Source organism: Calliphora vicina, chromosome 1 (genome assembly GCF_958450345.1).
Source record: "Calliphora vicina chromosome 1, idCalVici1.1, whole genome shotgun sequence".
Classification (NCBI taxonomy): domain Eukaryota; kingdom Metazoa; phylum Arthropoda; class Insecta; order Diptera; family Calliphoridae; genus Calliphora; species Calliphora vicina.
In genome coordinates, this window is record NC_088780.1 from 123,631,210 (window position 1) to 123,655,313 (window position 24,104).

Here is a 24,104-nt window from a genome sequence, read left to right on the forward strand (position 1 = left end):
CGCCGAAGGAAGGCGCTGTGATAAATTCCAGTTACTAGTAAACTAATAATTATATTGAACTGATGTTGTTGATTGGCAGCAGCTGGGTAACGAACCCAGAGCTCAAATAACATATAATGCTTAATGATCAAACGCGCTAAGCAATTAAGCCACAGCTCCCACCAACAATGGATGATATGGACACCAACGACATGTGGTTTCAACAGGACTGCGCTACGTGCCACACAGCTCACGTCAATTTGAATATTTGGTTGGGTGGTTAGTTTATTTCGGTTGTTTGGTCAGAAAATTTTGTCAAAAAATTTGATTTCAAAAAAATGTATACGAAATAAAATATTTTAAATAATAAATCTGTAGCTGCTAGCCCGAGCCACAATGCCCCAAAGTGGGGCACCTCGGGTATATCAAAAATTAAAAATGATACGAAATTTTTGTTTGCGATCCGATTTGAAAAATTTATATATATATATGGAATCTACTAGACGAGATCTACTAAAAACATTGCTTTAGCCATATATTATCCCTTATAGTTTAAGAGCTATTCGCATTTGAAAAGTAAAATTTTATTTTATTTACTCACCTTGGTTTTGGCTAATAACGGATCCAATTCTTTCCCTATTTTCTTGAAATATAATTTTTTGAATTAACAAGACATTTATTAATAATAGTAAGAAAGAATTGTTTAAAAACTTCTACTGAGTCAAAGGTTATGTGCATTCAAACTTAAAAAAAAAAATAAAAAAGTTTTTTCGCAATTTTTTTCGAAAAAAGTACTTACATTAATTTTAAATTATACAGAAAATAAGAAAAAGATAAATAGTGTATTTATATTTTTCTGAAAGACAATACTTCGGGAAATATTATAAAAGCAAAATAATATCAAAATTCGTATTATTGCGTGGTCCAGAGCCTTCCGAAGTAGACCAATTTCTTATATAAATTTCAAATTTAGACAACATTTTCTCAAATTGGTCCCTTCAATAAATCAAAAAAAAATCCCAATTTTGGGATTTTTGGAAATTTTTTTTGGGAATTGTGGGATTGTCATTAACAATTCACAAATATCATTTTCACTTTTGGATCGAAAGTTTCTATATAAGTGTAAAATTTCATTAAAAACGATTCATAAAAAAACTGTTATTGCATTTTAAAAATTAAAATTTTCCAAAAAAAAATCAGCTATAATTTTTTATTCCCATATTTTTAAGGAAGTCTTTTATAATTTTTTTAATTCTTAAAAATTTTGTACATTTTTGAAAAGAGGACATAATTTCCTACACGTTGATATATAACATGTATATCTTTTCTTTTCCGCTAGTCAAATTAATGGCTTCCAAATACATAACTCGCAGAAATTAGCTTCATCTTGTAGTTGTCTCGCATGTTTGGTAATGCAGATTATCGGCAATGCAGTGGTCAAAAATATATTACAAAACAGCAAATTTCTATAAATTTTCCGTTTGTTGTTGATTTTATACATATCTATAAATTTGACTAGCGGAAAATGTGAAGTGGCCACCGCTTGACCCCGTTAGACTTTTTCTTGTATGGTTTTTGCAGATAAGTATATATATCTATTCCATACATAATATCGAATAAAGAATTTCGATGATATCTCATACACACTTTGTTTTATTTAAATTTCACAAAATCTTCAATACTTTTTTGAGTTTGGTTTTTTTTTGGACTTTTTATTAAAAAATTAAAGGTATGAAATTTGTTTACAATATTTTATTACTATATATGTATTTATGTATAGGTTTCAATCTATGGTATATGAATTTATGTGTATTCTAGTTAAATTTAACAATCAATACAATATTTTATATTTAGAGGAATTATAACACTGATAGTATCTTGTGTACAATTTATAATATTTTTTGAGAAATTAATAAAAATTTAAGTTAAAGCATACTTATTTATTGACAAAACTTACACAAATGAATGAATTTTGATTGTATTCGTGATATTTTGTTTTATAATTTGGATTTAAAAGATAAAATTATTTAGTAATGTTTATATATATGTATTTTATTATTATTTTTTACTTTTTTATTTATATTTTTTTAATTTAAAACAATTAATTATAATTATTAATATATTTAGGCCGGGTAACTTATCAAAATTTTAAACATAGTTAATCGTAATCAATGTTTAAATATTTTTTTTTGTATGAAAAAAATATATTTAAACATTGATTATGCCTTAACTATGTTTAAGATTTGGATAAGTTACCCGGCCTTAGTGTCATGAAATGAGATTAATATCATTTTTAAAATGCAATGTATAAATTAACGAATATCGAACCCTTTGCTCGAAATTATCGTACAAATAACCGATATTCGCTATATTTGTAGAAATATTACTACTTAAGTTAATTTTAACGTCTGTGAAATTTAATTTACTAAATCGGTTATAGTATCGCATTTAAAATTTGGTATTGATGATACCAGCCAAAGCAAAGAAATTTAATAACAAAGCTCTCCTATAAAATTTGGTTTTTGTAACATACGATAATTTAGGGAAAAGGGGTCGATATATTTTAAGATATCCTACAATTATACTAGTTTAAATTAAAATTGCTGATTTAATCCAACATGATTTTTCAAAATAAGCTTTTAACATATATGTGAATGTGTCTTTATTAATCATTAATTAATTTAGTTGGACATTTTTTTTAAATTTATTTTATGTATGTATTATTAACTAATTTTTCATCTAGGCAGAATCTTTAGAAACAAAACCTTACTAGTCGAATAAATTTAATGACACTGCTTTAAATTTTCCATAATTATTTTTACTAATCATGCATACATATTTTGTTCAACTATTTCTAATAGATTTGAATTAAAGAAAAACTGAATCATATATTCGAAACATTACAAATAGGATTTCTTCTAATGGTTTTGAATTAAAAAAAAATTCAATGAATGAATTCGTAATAAAATTTAATGTTATTTGATTTTTAAAATTGAATTAAGAATTAATTCTTTCGAAGTGCCATAGATTTTTGTAAAATGTGCTTAATATGTTTGTTTTACTGTTTTTCACCTACATATATATGTATATATAAACTTTTTATTTTTCAAGTGGCTTAAGAACATTTTTGGTTGAAGATAAGATAATAAGATCTAATGAAAAAGTTAACAAATTATCATTTAGTTTCAACATTCTAGTCAATTGACTTAATATCAACAACTAAGATATACATAGGGTAATATAGAGATGAGTAATTGGCGAAAACCTCAGACTGTTGTTAAAAACCTAACTCTTGCAACAACAAAATACATGCCATTTTATTAAAAGAAATTTTAGAATTTTTTTTTAATTTTAAACATTTTTTTGGCATTTTTATATGGCCATATTGTCTACATAACTTAGTAATCCAGATATAGATGCAAATTGGCCAAAAATTGAGGTTGTCCCGGTTTTTTCCTTATATCTTAGCCATTTGTGGGCCGATTTTGTCGATTTTAAATAGCAACGGAATGTTGATTTCAACATACAGACGGACATAGCTATATCGACTTCGCTATCTATAACGATCCAAAATATATATACAAATGAAAAATGTACAAATTACAAACGGAATGACAAACATATACATATGAGGAGCCGCAGAACAAAAGGTACTTTTTCGCACATTTAAAATTTTTGGGAAAATGAGTTTTATTTATTTCGCCCCCCTTAAAAAACAGCATGAACCTGGAAATGGTAACAAGTTTCTTACTTATCAATAGATACATCTAACTGCCATAAGTCACCACATTAAATGTTAAGGATGTTTGATATAAAGCCATTTTAATATCGAAAAAAGAAACTTTTGTTAAAAAATAAAGAAAAAGAATTACGTTTTGTTAAAAACAAAATTAAAAAGTATGTTTTTTATGCGTTTTTTTAACGAGAGAAATTCCAAGAGAAATTCCAAATATTGAAAAATTTGACCTTTGACCTTCACGATTTAAGGTTTAACGTCTTCAAATTATAGTAAACCTTTCAAAGTATATTTATAATTATCTGGACTATAACAGTCTGAATAGGTTTTAGTTAAAATTCATAACATTCGCCAAAAAATGGCCAAATAGTTGGTTTTTCTCGAAAATTTCAAAATTTAATTCGCAGGCACGGAAAAACTATAAGAGATATTTTCATAATTTTTTCACATTTTTATTTTCTATTATATTCTAAATAAATCCCAATGTGATGATCAAAAACTTCGAAAATTAGTTTAACAAAATTTTCAAAAATTTGAAAATGTTTTTTGGTCATACCTGCGAATAGGTTAACGGTACCCTACGAAGACAAAAACTCATATACAAGTAAATATGGATATATTTTAAGTAAAAATTAGCTTTTATTTTAATATTTCTCAAAATATGTTAATTTTGTTCCTACATTTCATGTTCTAGTGGCGTGAGATACGTTAATGGCCTGGCGATTTTTGAATAACTTTAACAATTTTTAACCAATTTTTGTGTTTTATATGTTATTAGAACGACAATTACGTAAGCATTTCGATTCTTTTAAATTAAATTGCAAAAGTAGTTATTTAATGGCAAAATGTTTACAAAAACTGAAAAACTTGCAATTTTTCTCCTTGTAAATGCACCTCAAAACTAAATCGCAGGTCGGCACGGGTTGCAATCATGATAGAAAGATAAAATTTCATATGTAACTATAGTTTTATATATATAAAAAAATAGGGGGTATGCGTTTCAAAATTCCAAAAAAAAATTTTTTTGGGACACTCTAATACACATATAAAGTACACAAAAATGTGTTTCTAAATTATTTCTTTTATATTCAGCAGTAATAAGCGCTATACTTTTTGTTTTTTTTTTAAATGATGACAATCAATAAAAACACAATTATTATGTTTTTGCATTTTAAATTTGTTTAGCTTTTCACTGTTTTGTTTTTATTATAATTTCTTCTTTCGTTAAAGTTTCTCTTGCATTTGACACTTAATGACTGGAAATATTCCAGTAAAAACAGAATCTGTGTTGTCTGTTTTCGCACTCAAATACAGAAACACTTTTTTCTCGCACATTGAGAAACGATAGAACTTTTTGTTTCACACATCATGTGAGAAATTTTACGATGCGAGAAATACAGAAACGAGCTACTGATCAATTTACGTTTTTTCCTTCAAATCATAAAAATAATAACAAATTGTGGAATTAATTAATTTTATTGTTTTCCCATTCAAAACTTTTATAATACACAGAAAAAATTATATTTCAATTCAAACATTTATCCCATATTGAACTGGTTTCAATTATTTCATTATTAAATCAAGTATTCATTTGCTCAAAAACAAAATTTCTTGATATTTTTCAATATGTGACAAATATTTGAATTGAAACGGTTTAAGAAATAGTTTTTTCTGTGTATGTTTCATGTTTATTTACAAATTTACTTTGACACAAAATATCTGTTGTTTCACCAAATACTTACACCAAAACAAACAAAATAAACTAAACTTTAATTTTAGTTGAGAAAATCGACACATTATTTTTACAAAATTGCATTATTAATTTGAATTTAACTGTCTGTTACGGCTGCTTGCAACATATATCATGTCTATAATCACTAGAAACTTCAAGTTATCAACAATTTTGATAACTAGAAGTATGACAACATTAACTGTGAAGCAGCTTTAAAAGCTCTAACCCCCATTAACACGAAGTCTGGTTAAGCCTTAACTAACAGTTATATTGTCGGTTAACATTTTTTTTGTATAACCAGAAGTATTACTGGTGGTAAGTGATCATTATGGAAATAGAACATTCGAGTTTTTTTCCGTTATATTATTCATGAGACTTCTAAAAGATGGCGTTGTATATATAAATACTAACAACGAGTTTTAAATGATACAGTTTATCGTAGGCGCTGTTAGAGTTAACATTACATGTGTTTATTAAAAGACAGTGACTATTTAAATTTTTGGGTAAATTTAAATAAATAATAACAACTTTTTAAAACTACTTGGCGCTTTTATTAGCAATTTAAGCGAATCAGGTTTATTTAAAGGAAATAAAACGTAAAAGTATATATTTCATAAGGATTTAATTTGAAAATCAAAACAAACACGTTGATATTTTCGAGGCTTTAATACTCTACACTTATTTACAGTAACATTTTGTATACTGTGAATATTTTGCATAAAAACTAATTATCTCAAATCCTTATTCATACACAGTTCTTAAACTGAATGTAAAATATTAACTATAGTCGATAAATACCGACAAATTATTATATGTTAATTAAGGTATTTATAGACGGCAATACTGAGTATTAACACTTTTCAAATTTAAAATATTATTGAAATCTTTCGGTATGTCAAGAAATCGTTTCGAAAAATATATTTCTTGTTTACACGATAGTATTACAAATATTTTATTTCTTTGTTCATTGATATTTTTCTGTTTTTATACATATAAAAATAAAAAGTTTTTAAATTGTTTTAAACAAATTTTCAATACCGACCGTAAATCAAAAAAATCATTTGTATTTTTTGAAAATCTAATACAAATTTTGTTTAGACGATGAAATTGTATTATGATACTTGCGTTTTTGACAAATATTAATACTCAGTATTGCCGTCTATAAATACCTTTAATATACATACATATGTATGTACGACGTACCTAAAATAACATGCATTTTGATTTAAAGACAAATATATCTATAAATATGTAATGCTAATGGTTGCTATAGAGTGAGTGTTAAATACACAATTTATTTAAATTTACAAGCTAATAGAAAAATGTTTGTTTTAATATATTTTTATTTATTTATTTACTTATTTATTTGCTAAAAACCTTTTGATTTTTATGCACTGATGATTGATAATTGACAAAAATTTCTAAACTAATTTCATATATGTATGTATTTATTTTGTTTGTTTGTTTATTTATTGTTTTTGTTTTTAATGGGAATAGAAAAAAATTGTGCTTTTACTACACTACATTTAAATAAAATACACAAAAAGAAAAAAGAAAAATATTTGCAGCTATTTGTTTTAGAAATAACTCTTTAAGCTGGCATAAATAACAAATGGCATCACAGCTGTCAAAAGTGATATAACAAGGTTTGCCGCTGAAATTAAAGAGTGTTTGAAAATGTATTGTATTGTATTTATTTTTGTTTTTTTTTGGCTATTTAACTACTTACCACCACTACAAATGTCATGTACTAAATCTTCGAAATAACCATTTTCATTGTCACATAAACATATTTTAGCTTTTGTTGACATAAACTTGGCAACACCAATGGTACGATTCGAATTTTCATATTGACACACCAGACCATCTTCACAGTCATTGCTACTGACGCATTTGTGGCGCAGACCTGCAAGGAAAAAATATATAAAATAGAACAGGAAGTGAGTAGGAGCAAATAATAATAAAATTATTATTGTAAAATTAACATATTTGTTTAATGAAGCCATAAAACTGGTTTATTACCTTCTCTTCGTTATGAAAGAAAGATTTAAAGAAATTATCATTATATTAGCCTAATACAACATTTATAGTTCTTTAATAAGTATAACAACATAAAAATATAGTTTATTAAATTAGATTGATTGTGGTGATACTCTTGCCAATGATGATCTTTGATGAAACATTTAAAAATATAATTTTTAACTTGCACATGAACTGATTGCTAGCCTCAAAATATTTGTTTTCTACTTCCTTATACATATGTATTTAGATTTAGTAATTCACATCTAGACCCCCTGGGTTGTGTTAAGGTTAAGGTTCATATTGTAATAAAAAAAAACGAAACGCTATATTTGTTAATACAAAATACTAATCGTGCTTAAGAAATTTCGCTATAGTTTTCATTAAACATGAAATCATAAAATGAAATATAGCAGCAAGGACTTTTTATAGCAAATCTTATGCGAGTGCAGGCCATTGACAAGGTGCTTTTATAAATGCACATACTATGTACAAATAAAATATACATATGTACATATGTACTAGAATGCTTATATGCATATTCCATTTCCGCTTTTCAACAAATCTACAAACACATTTTATTAAAAATAAAAATTAACAAGCAATAAACCATGTCTTTCATTAATGTTATTAGTTACGTATGCGCACTTTTTTCTCTTTAGTAAATAATATTACGTATACGCAAATGTTATCTTTAGATAATTATATTACGTATACGTAATATTTTCTCTTTAAAAAAAATATTACGTATTTGCGTACATTATTTTACAAATTAATTTGAAGATTAAAAAGTGCTACAAATAGGATTTGGTAAAAAATTAAATTATTCTCTTGTTTTTTTTTAAAGTATAGTACGAAAACTGACTAAGTTGTCCTAATGAGTCGGAGGACGTTATGGTAATTAGTGTTTATAAAAAACCGACTTTTTAAAAAACCGGTTTGTCGATTAACCGAAAAATGGCCTTTTTTAAAAAAACGGTTTTTCGGTTAACCGACATCGAAAAAACCGGTTAACCGTCATATATGTGTAGAAAACATAAAATGTACAAAAAAGTACTTTCTGATATGAATGACAAAATGTTCCAAGTCCCAAAAAAGGACCTATAAGATGTAAACGTACTTCCACTTATCTGTGATTATTTGTTATTATAAAAAACTCCATTATCAGATTTCATAAATATTTCAAATAATGAATTTTAGAACGTTTTTTGTCTCTCCTGTAATATTTCTGAAAAGCTAACGAAATGATTAATAAATTAAAATTTTAAGAACAAAATACACTAATAAAGTCAAATTTATTGAAGGAAGGTATGTACATCGAATTCAATTTAACGTTTGGTAAGATCATCACTAAATTGTTAATGAATCATTAGTAAGATTTAGCCTAAACTTATAGAATTATGCGGAATTTAATTTTAATTTTGAATAGTTTCATTATGTGCAAAAAAGTTTTTAAGTAAACTCATCGTCCTCTATTATTTAGAATCATTGTAATTCTTAAAAATATTAATCTAAAGAGTTTTGTACTGTAAATCAGCAGTTTAGGTTTCAAGTCAAACAAATAATGTGTATACAATGAATATTAAAAATGAAGTAAAACGTGAGATTTGTTAGTTTTAGTCACAAATTTTAAAAACCGGTTAACCGAGTGATAAAAACCGGGTAAACCGGTTAACCGAAAATCAACATTTTAAATTAACCGGTTCGCAAAAAACCGAGATTTGGAAGAAAAAACGGTTTTTCGGTTAACCGGTTAACCGGTTTATAAACACTAATGGTAATAGACGAAACTGAAGACATTACTGCAATGAGTCTTTTATCACAACTTAAAGAAAGTATTAAAGTATTCAAAATCTAAAAAAATCCAAAAATCCATGGTATGATGAAAGATTTTATATGATTAGAAAAAACTAAAAAAAGAACTGAGAAATTGAATATTCTTTATCATGTCTTACTTTCGATTTCTACAAGATCTGAGAGTGAGAGAGTTTTTTTTAAAAAGAAATCATTTAAATTATATTCTTTTTTTAAAATATTATTTCAGAAGATCTCCCTAAAATCCTAAAAAAAACTCACATGTTTATTTATTGTTTTGTTGAAATGTTATGTTTTGTTTGTTTTTTTATGTTTTTGTTCTTTTTATTAACAAAATGCTTATATAACTACACAAAATTCTTGTTTTTCTTTTCAATTTAAAATTAAAGTAGAAATTATTCGGTTAATCGAATAATTTAAAATTAACCGATTATTAACCGATTAAATCTAAACCTCGATTAATTATTTGCTCGATTAACCGATTAAATCAGAAACCCTAATTAACAGCAAAACATAGTGGGTGCTGTGGCTTAATTGGTTAGCGCGTTTAATCATTAAGCTTGATATGGTATTTGAGGCCTGGGTTCGATTCCCAGCCGCTGCCAAACAACATCAGTTTATAATAATTATTAGTTTACTAATAACTAATATTTATCACAGCGCCCTCCTTCGGTGGTATAACACTAAAACGCCACCAAACTAATAACAAATATAACGCGCAATTGCAGAGTTGTCTATTAAAAAGCTTTTTTCCTCCTTTCACCACCTTTTCTTCTACAGTCTAACCCCTTTCCAAAGAAAGTAACACAAATATATATAGGCATATTAATTGCCTGAGTGTTACTTCTCTTTTTTTGTTAAGAAGTAGTGTGCTTTATTTATTTTTTTTACTTAAATTTCGAGATTAATAGCCATTTTTAATGGTATTTTCCTATAAACGCACTTTAATTTATGGGCCACTGTAGCATTATTAATAATGTGTGTCCTTTGTTATGGATCCTTTGATCCTTTGTTATGGATTGTTTCAAAAATACGGTCTGGCAATGATTCCACTAATTTTTTAAGCAGATTGGAATCAATTTCCTCCCAGACTTGTTTAATTCTTAGTTTCAGCTCTGTCACAGTCATTATGCTTTTATTCTGGGCTACAAGCCGGCCAGTCCAACAGAGGAAGGGTATGTTCATTAAACCAAGATTTCGATTGCTTAAAAACATGGATTGCAGCATTATCTTGTTGGAATATGCAATCTTCATCCATTTTTTCATCCATAAATGAGAGAAGAGCATCTTCCAACAGTTCGTTATAAATTGCACTATTCATTTTTGTCGGAACAAAACATATTTTCGACTTGCCAACTGCAGAAAACGCTGACCAAACTATAACACTGCTACCAACGAAATTACGTTTTGACATCCAAACATCGTTTGATCTCAAATCGTGCCAATAGCATGAGTATGAGTCAGGACCGTCTAAATTTATTTTTTTTCGTCAGAGAAAATTACTTTTTTCCACTCATCTGTCCATTTCATACATTTTCTTGCGAATTTTAGACGGTTTTCTTTATGGTGTTTTTTTAGCATTGGTTTACATTTCGGCTTTTTCCATTTTATGTTTTCATAGTTTCGTAAAATGTGTGCAACGTGTTTGGAAGTCACTGGAAGATTCAATTTATTATTCTTTATTTGTGTGGAATTCAATTTGTTGCGGGTTGCTTCTTGTTTTATTAGATTAAGTTGTCTTCTTGTTAGTTTTGTATTTCCCTTTGTAGGTTTGCGAACCCCATAATTTTGACCTTTCTTCAAGAAATTTCGCACCACACTTTCCGAACGATCGATTTTACGTCCAATTTCTCTATTGGAACATCCTTGGTCGTGAAAAAATTTTATTTGAATCTTTTCTTGATCGGACAAAAAAGTTCCCTTGGGCATCTTTAAAAGTGATGCAATTTATTGATTCAAATAGAAAAAGTTGCAGTAAATTGAGATGTTACTATTAGAAATGTTTCTTTGGTTGAAAAAAAAAAACTAAAATTGATAATATTTTATTTTTGGTAACATTTTTAAAAACAAATTTCACGTCTGCGTTTATACGAATCTTCGACTTAAAATAGCACCAAGAAGATTTGATCGCATAATTAAGGCAAACAACAAGAATAAGAAAAAAACTTGTTTACTTTCAAAAAGTACCGTTATGTTGTCTCTCATTAAAAAAGTTAAATTTTGCATTTGGATGAGAACAACAAAGATATAACAAAAATACAGAAACAAATTAAGTGCGTTTATAGGAATATGCACCAGTGTATATGTCTATTCATATGTGCTTATTTGAACATAATGTAAACTAAAATTAGAACTACATTAAAATGTAGCCAGCCTCCTTTGACAAAACTACGTTTTTCTGTTATAATATATTCTATGCAAAAACAAATAAACAAAAGTCTTGTTTAATTATCATTTACAACATTTAATGCCTTTTTATTACACCTGGAAAAGTCAGTGATACAAGTCTTACTGTAGTTTTCGTGATATGACGATCTGTTAAGATAACTTATTTAGCCTTCAACTAGTAGATGCATATTAGAATCTTTTAAATCGTGTCTAAAATATACATGAATCTTAATTTCACTCATAAGCGATTTGAACTACTTTGGAGCCTTGAGACGTCTGCTCTGATAGTAACTTAAGATCATCAGGCCAACTCTGGTTGTTTAACTATATAAAATTATCTCTAATTATTTTCAGTGTATACAAAATTGTGATAAATGCAACTACACAAACTGCATACTACTAATATGTAGTTACATATGTATGTATATTTAAGTACAAGTATTTTAAAAATGCACTAATGCTACTACACATAATTAGCACATTTCTGAAGAACATAACAAACAAAATCATTGTATATTCACAACTTGACGTAATTTAACAGATGCAACTAGATTCTTTACCTACGTTGTGCATTAAACAAATACAACAAATTTATTTATTTTATTTTATTTCTTTTGTTAATAAACACCGATTCTGCGTATTGTGAACTTACCCTTTAAAACATCTGCACATAGGCCATTATTGGGTGGTGTATCATCACCGCACAAACATCTCAGCTTTAAATCATCCGGATCTTTTACACAACTTGATCTTTCTATCGCTGCACAGTCGTCGTGTGTGTTGCATTCACGTCCTTTTACTGTAAATTTAAAGTAGATAAAATTGAAATAATATTTTAATTCGATAACTAATTATTTTGCCATCTATTTGTTAATGCATATTTTGCTTTTTATAGCTTATTTTTGCATATTTGACATATGTCTTTTTGCCATTCTGTCATTTATTCTCACTTAGTTATTGAACATTATAGTGTAAACAACAAAGAATTTGCGGTAAGTATTGCTTAACTTCTTTAATTTGAAGAAGCACCAAAGCTTATGGTGAATGTGTTCCATCGGTTTAAACGTTCAAAAAAGTTTAAAGACCAAGAATTGGAGGCATTACTCCATGAAGATTGTTTTAAAACTCGACAAGAGCACTAAGGGAAAAACTGCAACTTAAAAATAAGAACGTGTCATATTATTTCTATTACCCATACACAAATATGATAAATCCATAATTTTCAAATTTAAATTAATATTTTTCCATATTGAAATAAAAAATTTCAACATTGCTAGACTTTCATTAATGTTTCTTATTGATTCAATATTGTTTTTATTGATTTTAAGTTGTTTTTTCATCCAAAAGCAGGGAAATTGGGTACCATACTAATTGAAGCCGAGATACCTTGAAATACGATTTTGCATGTCCGAAATAATGCTTGAAGCCTACAAAAGACAACCATTTGTGCACCATTATGATAAACCGAAGCGTAAGAGATCGTATGTGAAGCCCGGCCATCGAGTCGAATCCACACCTACTACAAATATCCATGGCGTTCAATTATTATTCAATTCAATTATCTGCATTTGGTGGGAGCAAAAGCGTTCTATCTATTATGAGCTGATTTCAATCAGGGAACCTGCACCGAGCTTAACTGATTCATTTGAAGCGAGTATTGACCGAAATCGCTCGGCCACATGTTGCAATACCTATTAAAAAGTACTTAGAATGAAGTGGTTGGGAAGTTTTGCCTCACCCACTTTATAGTGCAGACCATGCCTCGTCCGACTGCTATTTGTATCGATAGATGCAGAACGACCTCTGTGGGATACGCTTCACTTTGGAAAAGATTATCCGATATTGGCTTGATTCGTTCTTGGCCTCAAAAGATGAGCAGTTCTTTTGGCTTGGAATCCATATCGCTCATTTGCTGCAACAATGTCATAATTCAAAAAAAGTCGTTTCGAGAAAAACGACTTTGAAGTTTTTATGACATTTTACTATTTCTTATATATGTAAATTTTCAACAAATCATGCGATTTCAGAAATAAAACCTGATTTAAATAGTAGATATTACTATTTAACCCAAATTTTTACTTGTCAAATATACGAGAAAATATGGATTTTCATTTTGACGTTTACAACAAAAAAACACTCTCATAGAAAAAATAATTGACTATTTTAAAAACTTATAAAACTATATGAAAGACGGCGCATATTTTGTATTACTCAGTTAAAAACACCCGGATTTTGAGTTATGATGTTGTTGCCAGAGAGATGGGAAAAGGTCATAGCTAACAATTCCCAATACTTTGAACAAATTCATATTGTACAAATGTTTCAAAATAAAAGCTAAAAATTTAAAAAAAATCTTGGTCCATGGTCCATGTATGTAATGGCATCACGTGAGAACGGCTGGAGCGATTTGGCTGATTTTTGTTTATTCGATTCGAAATTTTCAGGATATGGTTTGTAAAGAAAAAAAATCAAAAATTCCGATAAAAACTCGGAATTTTTTTTTGAGTCCAGTCAACTGTAATAAAAAAGCTCCCTAAAGTATGCAGTACAAATTTAGATATTTTATTTGCAAATAAATAAGAACAGGCAGGTGTATGTGGGTTGGTGAAACTTGAAGAACTAACATTAGTAAATAGCTACCGGGCAAAGCCTGGGCGGTCAACTAGTATACAAATAAATCACAGCTTAATTGTATGTAAGGCCCATTTCCAAAACTTACTTTAAGATGCATAAAACTCTTTCATGGCGATCAGTCCGTAATTGGTCAAAGCTCCCATACAAGGCCCACTTCCGAAAATCACTTTAACGAGCCAAAAAATTAACAGAAAAAGTTTTCATATAGAAATAAATTACATGAGCTATTTTCATGACGATCGGTACATAACTGGTCATAGCCCCCATATAAGGCCCATTTCCCAGTCTCACTCACGTAAATAAATTACTAAAATTTTAAGAGAACAACGTATTTGTATCATATTGGTCGTCTTGATCGACTATACTTTCGTACTTGTTGATGCGGAAAATATTTTTAACTAAATCAGAATTATATTGAAATAAATCATTATTAGCCTACTTCTATGTAATACAAAGAATATGTAGATATAATTGCAAGTAATTATTACTAAGTTATTGCTTGGTTGTGAATTTAGTTGATGTTGGTACAGAAAAAGGTTTTCTATCCATGATTTTTGTAATAAACATATGGGTTAATTTTTTTTCAAAACTTTAAAACAATTCCCCGCTTATTAAAGCTAATTATTTATACATATTAAACAATCAATTAAATTTAAAAGCATTTCATGCAGTAATATAATATGTAGATCTTATCTCAAAAAAAAAATTCAAATTGAACAATTCGTTCTATTTATAAAAAAATATTAATTTTTTATTTTTGTAATCTTGCACAGTGGCAGTTCAAACGGAAACATATGTATGTTTATCAACTAGTTGAGTTGAAATGATCTACTTGTAATCATTAACTATTTATTATTGTAATAATATGATTGATTTGTGTTAACTATGGGACCTTAAACTAATTACAACAATTACAAAGGAATTGGCTTTCCCATTTAATTATCTATACAAAAGTAGCATTTTTAATAATTTGTAATGACATACATTCTTTGTAAAATATATAATGAGTTATAAATTAAAGGTTACAAGTGACAAAACTGTAAGCAAACATAAATAACCTTGCCAAGATTTAATATCTTTAATATTTATGTCTGTTAGTTTTATTAAAATACTTCTTGGTTATTTGAAATATACATATGTTTAGTGTGTCATTTTATTGACATACCATTATTAATAATGACAATATTTACATTGTAATCAAATACGAATCAAAGAATCACAAACAAAAATAATTACACAGGTATATAATTGTAATCCAATTAAGTCATACAAAATATTAATTTATTCAAATTATTTTATTAATATGAGGACAATATTGATTTATATGTACAGTGACCGACTAAAGTCTACGTAATAAAAATATCGCTAAATTTATAATTAATTTAAACTGTTATTCACAAAAAATTAAAAAAATATGTTGACAAAAGTCTACATACGATCTGTACACTAAATAAACATTTTTCCGCGAATACAAATTTTCATTAAATTCAATATTTCGTTGGGCCACCACGGGCATATACAAGCGTCTGGGCATCGAAGTAACTAAATTTTCCAGTTCTGCGGACGTTATATTTTGCCATTCTTCTGGAAGCTTCTCCTTTAACATTGATGTTTTCAGATCTTCCGTTGTAGAATTTCCCACACGCGCTCAATAACATTTAAGTCCGGGCTTTGAGGTGGTGTGTACAATTGTCGTAGGGCATGGTAGAGTAGCCAATCTTTGACAGTTTGAAACGTATGTTTCGGATCGTTATCTTGCTGAAATATCCAACTTTAACCAAGAGTTAAAATATCAACTGATGCTCTCAAATTTTGTTCCAAAATGGATTTGTACTGATAACGATCCATATTACCCTCAATAATCACTAACTTACCCACTCCAGAAGCAGCGACAGTACTCCAAACCATCACACTGCCACCACCATGCCTAGCTGTAGCAAGTAAGTTTTTCGGATCCATTGCTGTATTTGTTTTGCGCCATACTTTATCTCTCCCAACACTTCCAAATATGTTATACTTCAACTCATCAGTGAAAAAAACTCGCTTCCAGAATTGCATGTCATTTTCAAAGTGCTTTTGGGCGAATTCCAAACGAAGTTTGCGATCCGTTCGCTAATTTACGAGGATTTCTGCTTTAATTACCATTATTATTTAAAGTTCTTTGAACTGTTCGTGAATAAACAATATCTGCTGATCTTGTTGCGAGTTCTTTGGCCAATTTTGTGGTATTTACTTTTGGGTTTTTGTTGATTTCTTTTAAAATGAAGATTACATCTCTACGATGTAGTTTCTTTGGGCGACAACTTCGCAGCTTGTTTTTAACTCTACCAGTGGTTACTGAATATTTTTTGAACTGTAGGCTTAATAAATTGCATTGCTTATCTGTTAATATTAAAATAACAGGACATGCTGTTTTTTATGCATAATTTTGCAAGTTTACATTGCAACAAATTTTTTTTGGTGCATAGCAATAAAAATAGATTTCAAACAAAACTGCATTATTATTTTATTATTTACCGGGTTTTCTCTCATAAAGTGGCAAAAATTGTGGTCGTACGTAGACTTATGTCGACCACTGTATAACTTTTTTGAAGAGAAAGTCATTATTATATATCTACTTGTAATGTTGTTGAACCGAAAATACAAATAAAATTGATTTGCATAATTAAAGAAGTGGCCAATTAAAATCGGTACGCACTGTAGTAATCATAACAACGCCCCCTGTTATCAAAATGGAAAAAGATTTACATACAGTTGCGAAAAAAAATAGCACCACACCCAAAAAAAACCTTCTACATGTTTAATGGTTTTTGTTGTATATTTTGGATTGTATTCGAGTTTTGAGGACGTCTGACGTATAAGCCAGAACCTTCCCCACCAAACATGACAAATTTACTCTCATCTGTCCATAAAATATTCTTCCACTTTTGGACTGGCCAATTTTGATGTTTCATTGGGAACTTCATGCGCTTGGCGATATGTCTTGCATTTAAAAGAGGGGCCTTTCTTGGAATGCACGCTTTTAAATTATGTTCTCTGAGACATGTGCGATCCCTTTTGCTCTCGCGGATCAATCTTTTGGCGTGAAGGGGGGTTCAGAACTCGTTTTCTTCTACGTTTTTCAGTATTTTCTTTATAATAAATTGCGTTGTGAATCATTTTGTTAGAAAACCCAACCCATCGACCAACTTCTCTATAAGATTTAACATCCGATATTAGTTTTTTGATTATTTCGCATTTCTCCGCAATGGAGTCTTTTTCACGATCCATTTTATTTAAAATATTTGCTTTTCGTTAAACTTTATGATCGAAATAATAAAAATCAAATCCTTTAAACATGTGCTTTCCATTAAAGCTCTTTTGCGAAACAATTTTATTTTTCGGATTTTTTTTGTTGTAATTTTTACTTCAAATTGCTTAAAAAAAAAATTACTATAACAATTCCAAGAGAAATACAAAATTTGTAATATATGGGACATGCTAAGCTATGTATTAAATATCAACATTTGTAAAAATACTAAGGGCATTGATTATGCCTAAACTATATTTAAAATTTTGATAAGTTACCCGGCCTTATTACACTAATTTTTTGTTTTTGGAAAAATAAAAAAAGTGTCATAGTGGTGCTATTATTTGGTTTACCAACTGTATGTTTTTAACAACAAACCTACCGTTATTCTACAATGAATTGCAAGTCATTATGTTTAGTTTTAAAGGCAATCCGCAGCTGCGGTTTGAAGAGTCAAATTAAACATCAATTAAACAAATTGCCCAAATCTTCGTCCAATCGAGATATATTTGGCAATTGTTAAACGTAAATTGAAGAAGAGTGCAGCTACAGTAAACGGAATAACGGTAGAAGTGGGAAAAAAAGTTGTGAAGCTATTAATGGGAGTTATAAAAAGAAAAGCCTCAAAATTTATTCGCAATAAAGATACATAAACCTATAGTTATATTTTTTTAAAAGCTTAATAAATTACCTTTAATTTCATGTATAAAATGTTAACATACGTTGTTTCATTTAAAAGTTATGCTAGCTTTAATTCATACCGAAAAATACCTACTATATTTTGATATAATTAAAACTAAAAACTGTAAATCTAACAAATCCAACAATTCAGCATAAATATTTCAAATAAACTAATAAAATATGTGCCACATTATTTTAATTAGTATATCAAATCATTTTTATAAAAAAAAAAAATTGGGCTCAACCGGGATTTGAACCCGGGACCTCTCGCACCCAAAGCGAGAATCATACCCCTAGACCATTGAGCCTCTTGTGAGATGCTAAACACTAAACTTATTTTATTACTGAACTGCATAATACACAACAACTGTTACAAACATATTGTTGCAAGATCTTGTTTGCACAATTGTTATAACTCTAAATGATACCAATATTTGTTTGTCTTGTCTTTTACTAAAGAAAATAGATAATAAAAAACTATTATTTTATCGTTTGAAAACAATATGTTTTTTAATTTAAAAATATTTATTTCTGTTGGCAAGTAATGAGTAGTTTTGGTACATTTTACATTAGTAATAGCAGGGATACAAATTGTTTGGTAAAATATACATACATACTAGGGTATTCAATCGATTAACCGTTAATCGGTTAACCGATTAATTTTGGACGGTTAACTGTTCGATTTTCGATTTTCAAATAACAAATAAACCGATTAATTTGTGTCGATTAACCGATTAAACGAAATTCCTTTTTTTGGACTTTAAAAAATTTGTTTTTATTTATTTTTCCCTTTAAATTCAAATACAAATTTCAAATTAAAATTAGATATTTTTTGAACATCCAATAAACATGATTAGTGAGTATGTATAACAACTGACATATTTAATTTACATGTATTTGAAACTTTGTTTATATTTACATGTATAGACGAAACTTTTTTTTTGAAATGAGACTTTTATCATAACTAAACGAAACTATTAAATTAATCAAAATCTAAAACAATATTCTTTATCATGCTTTTGATTTCTCCAACATATACAATTAGCGAAAGAGTTTTTTTCCAAGAAAAGTTTTATTAAATCTAAAGAAAAAAATCGTTTAAATTATATTCTTTTTATAAACAAATTATTTCAGAAGATCTCACTAAAACCCTAAACAACTCATTTACTGCAACAGCGTCATAATTCAAAAAAAGTCGTTTCGAGAAAAACGTCTTTGAATGTTTTATGACATTTTACAATTTCTTAAATAAATTTTCAACAAATCATGCGATTTCAGAAATATAAATAGTAAATATTAATATCTTTCTAATTTGTATTTAATCCAAATTTTAACTTATCAAATATACGAGAAAACATGAATTTTAATTTTGATGTTTACAACAAAAAACACTCTAACAGAAAAAATAATTGACTTTTTGAAAACTTATAAAACTATATGAAAGGTTATATTACTCAGTTCAAAAAACATGGATTTTGAGTTATGACGTTGTTGCAGCAAATAGGCGATATGTTTACAAAAATTATCTCAAATACCTTATTTGCTGTTTTTGATGTTTTTGTACACAAAATTCGTTGTTGTATTTTCAATTTAAAATTAAAATAGAAATTATTCGGTTAATCGAATAATTTTTAATTAACCAAATAAATCTAAACCCGACTAATTATTTGCTCGATTAACCGATTAAACCAGAAACCCGATTAATTGAATCGGAAAAAAATTAACTTAAAAAAATGTTAATATGATGGGTTCTCTATAAAAATTTAACATATTTTTCGAAATATCTAAGAAACAAAGTGACCGAAAAGAATTTTTACTTCCACTTTGAAAATAGCGCTTCTTAGATGTAGTAGGGTAAGGGAATTAACGATCAATTGTAAGCGAGGTAACAAAAGTCACTAGATCCAAATGAAACTCACACTACAAAAATCATGACTTCTCCGATATAAAGCCCACTTCCGAAAACGACACCAACTAAATAATATTTAACACAAATGAGTTTTATATATACAGAAGTCATACCATCTATGACGATCGGACCATAAATCCTTTATATATTTATATAGTACATAGATTCATTATATCAAATTATTTCTGCAATTTCGGTAACGGTATTTACGAGTATATCGGTAACGGTAATTGCAGTTATATCGATAATGGTAGTTTTGCGATGACGGTGGTTGTGCTGAAAGTGTATTATAGAGGTAATGGTAACTTAGTGGTAACGGAAGCCAATCTTGATTGTCACAATTAGTAAAAAAATTGCAAAATCTTTATATAATATGTCAAGGGAGAAGAGGATACCTTTCACATTTTCTACAATACTCCGCAATATCTTTTACTCGATTTACTTTTTTTTTGCTTTTATTCAAGGTTGGCTACGGATTCGAAATCAGAGGTAGCCCTAACATGGATTATTTCGGTAACGGTATTTCAGCAATAACGGTAAATGCAGTTATTTCGGCAACGGTATTTCAATGATAACAGTAATTTCATCCTGAATTAAAGTATTCAAAATATGTTGGTCTAAGGAAGTCTTTTATTATATTGCGTTTTAGCTTTTATTTTGAAACATCTGTACAATATAAATTAATTCAATATAATGGCCATTGTTAGCTATGACCTTTTCCTATATTTCCGGCAACATATGGATTCAGAGACAAAAGAACTGCTCATCTATTGAGGCCAAGAACGAATCAAGCCAATATCGGATACTCTGTTCCAAAGTGAAGCGTATCCAAGAGAGACCGTTCTGCATAGATCGAAACAAATAGTAGTCGAACGGGCCACGGTCTGGACTATAAAGCGGGTGAGACAAAACTTCCCAACCACTTCATTCTAAATAGTTTTTAACAGGTATTGCATAATGTGGACGAGCGTTGTCATGATGGAATATAACGGTTTCATGTCTGGCCGCATATTCTGGGCATTTTTCGGCTAATGCTCGCTTCAAACGAATTAGTTGCGTTAGGTACAGGATCCCTGAGATGGTCTGGTCAGATTTCAGCAGCTCATAATATATAGGGCCATTTTGCTACCACCAAATACAGAGAATTACCTTAGTGCCATGGATATTTGGCTTTGGTGTCGATTCGACTGGTGGGCCACATACGATATCTTCTGCTTTGAGTTATCGCAATGGATAAAATTTTCATCGCAAGTAATAATTCGGTGCAAAAATTGTTTTTTTTTTATAGCGTTCAAGTATTATTTCGGACTTGCAAAATAGCCTTTCAAGGTCTTTCGGCTTTAATTCATATGATACCGAATTTCCCTGCTGTTGGGTGAATCCTGCTGTTCGCAAACATTTCGAAATTGCTGCTTGAGTAGCTACCAATGATTATGCACGCTCTTGTAAAGATTTACAACTATCTTCATGGAGTAATGCGTACAATTCTTGGTCTTCAAAATTGTTTGTCTGGCCTGGGCGATCTTTGTTTTCAGTGTCAAAATCACTACATCTGAACCGCATAAATCTTCTGTCGCACTTTGAAACCATTGAAACATATTCACCATAGGCTTTGGTGAGCAATCGGTGTGCTCACCAAAGCCTATGGTGAATATGTGAAAAAGTAGAAGTCATACTGGAAAAGTGAAAAAAATTTATGGCGGTCGCAAGAATGCGCAAGATGTTTTTGATTTACCTTGAAGTGAACAATTGAAAGATTAATTCAAATATAGTTTTATACCGGAACTATCCGGAATAAACAGCTTTAACTCTACTTGAAAAAAGGAAATATTTTATAAATGCTCAATATGTTTTTGATTTACCTTAAAGTGAATACTTGACAGATTAACACAAATATAGTTTTACAGCGGAACTATGCGGAATAACTTTAACTTTAACTCTACTTGAAAAAAGGAAATATTTTATTTTTTCCAATTTCTGATCTTCTCACAAAAAATTATTTTATTTAATAGTTATAATGGAAATAATTAAATGAAAATTGTTGCATATTTCCTTGAAATAGGGCTTAATAATAATATAAAAAAATTATGACAATAAAATCACCGTAGCCTTTTTAATCATAAACCAAAGTCACACAAAAAATACACTTCTCTTTGAAATCTTTATGTACCTGTTGACAACAACTGACTTTAAAGCTTAGTTTTTCCTAATCGGAGCTAAAAACCAAAAAAACAAAACATGAATTACAGTTCCCTATTGTATTGAGAAGCTCATTAAATGATCAGAAGGAATGTTGCCAGACATTTATTTTTTAATTTTGTCCAGCTAGATTTGTGATTTACCACAGTGTGCACCGTGGCGGTTGGCATTAAAAATACCTAAGATAAAAAATTTTGTTTCTTATAAATTTTTTTGAAATCGAGTATTTTTGACTAAATTTTCTGACCAAACAACCAAAATAACAAAGTAACACTGAATTCGATGAACAATAAACACTCTGTGCTTTTTTATAGAACGCAAGTCTCTTAAAAAAACTGATTTTTACAATATTTTCAAATTAATATATTTATCTAACCTGAGCACCCATACGGCAAAGTTTTGCAAAAAATCATAAATGATGACTTTAAAAAATATAATTGTTTAGCAAAATGGCAATAGAAGACAATAAACTATGTTTCAAAGACTATAGAAAATGTGGTTAGTAAACTAACCACCCAACCGCAAAGAGTAAAAATCGGTTATTGCTTTACTTAAAATAAATGAAGTAAAGCAATAACTAAGTGAGAATATAAACCGCGTTCAAAAGATACGCATTTTTAAGTTATACACCCAATATTTAAAGTTTATTTAAACTTTTAACGGTTGTGAATGTAGCCCACGTAGCTTTTTCACAACTTTAATATATATGTGAAACGCATTTGACTAATTATAATATTAATGGTCGTACTAAATTATTTGTATTAATTTTCAATTTCTATTATTAGTTTCTTTATAATAACCCACTGTTTATAGCCTTAAAATAAATAATGATCAGACAATTCTGTATTATTTTTATAAACCAACAATGACATACATAAACAAAAATCAACAAAAAAAAAATCCTCAAATTGCACACTTTTTTCACACAATCCAATGTAAATAATGAATTAAACACATTCAATTAATATTAACGAGTTTTTTCTTGAAAAAAAAATTAAAGATTTCGCCAGTCATGTCTGTTCACAAAACGCCTAATTTTTTGGCTTAAAAGGCCCTCTCTCCAAAAGAAAAATAAATAAAACATCAATAATAATGAAGGTAAAGAGAAGAATTCATTTTATTCCACGGCATACACACTGGAAGTTAGACTTAAACTTACCAATCGGACCGGGTGTGGGTGGTGGATTATTGCTGGATTTGCCAAATGTGGTTAAAGCTGTTGAACTGACGCCAAACAAAATAATGAAAACCCCAAATAACATGGTCAAACTGCCACACTGTGTAAAACGTTTAAGGGGTTGCATTTTGAATTGATATTAATTTCAGAGACACTTTTTTCTTAATCAGTTTTGATATATAACAGATTAGTTATTAGTTTTTTTTTTGTTGGTTTGTTTCTTTGTTTAATAACACCTTTTTTAAATTTTTATTCTGCTGTTTTTTTTTAAATTATTTAAATATTTTAGTTTAAAATTTGTATATATAGCAAAAAGAGTTTATTCAAAACTTTAATTACAGTTTATTTTTCTACTTTTTATTAACATTTATTTGGTTTATTGTGTGTGAGTAAGGATTAAGTTCCTTTATTGTATTTTTTTTATTGTTGTATTCAAATACTAAAAGCTAAATTAACTACAACGACCTTCTTGCTTGAACGCTCTAATAGTAAGTGAATAATATTCCAATCATTTCAAAGCTTAAGTTTAGTTTTTCTTTACATTTT

At 28.6% G+C, this 24,104-nt stretch overlaps 1 protein-coding gene and 1 non-coding gene across 2 annotated transcripts; both read right to left on the bottom strand.

Moving 5' to 3' along the window:
• Positions 1-7,018: 7,018 nt before the first annotated feature.
• On the bottom strand, positions 7,019-23,781 carry sosie. The gene is made up of 4 exons (XM_065507489.1): positions 23,541-23,781; positions 12,322-12,468; positions 7,177-7,353; positions 7,019-7,101 (listed from the first exon to the last, which is right to left on the bottom strand). Exons 1-4 carry the CDS (start codon positions 23,683-23,685, stop codon positions 7,025-7,027), a joined length of 546 nt encoding a protein of 181 aa, XP_065363561.1. The 5' UTR covers positions 23,686-23,781; the 3' UTR covers positions 7,019-7,024.
• TRNAP-UGG (transfer RNA proline (anticodon UGG)) lies at positions 18,510-18,581 on the bottom strand. The gene has a single exon. It is a non-coding gene; the product is annotated as a tRNA-Pro (tRNA).
• Positions 23,782-24,104: the final 323 nt, after the last annotated feature.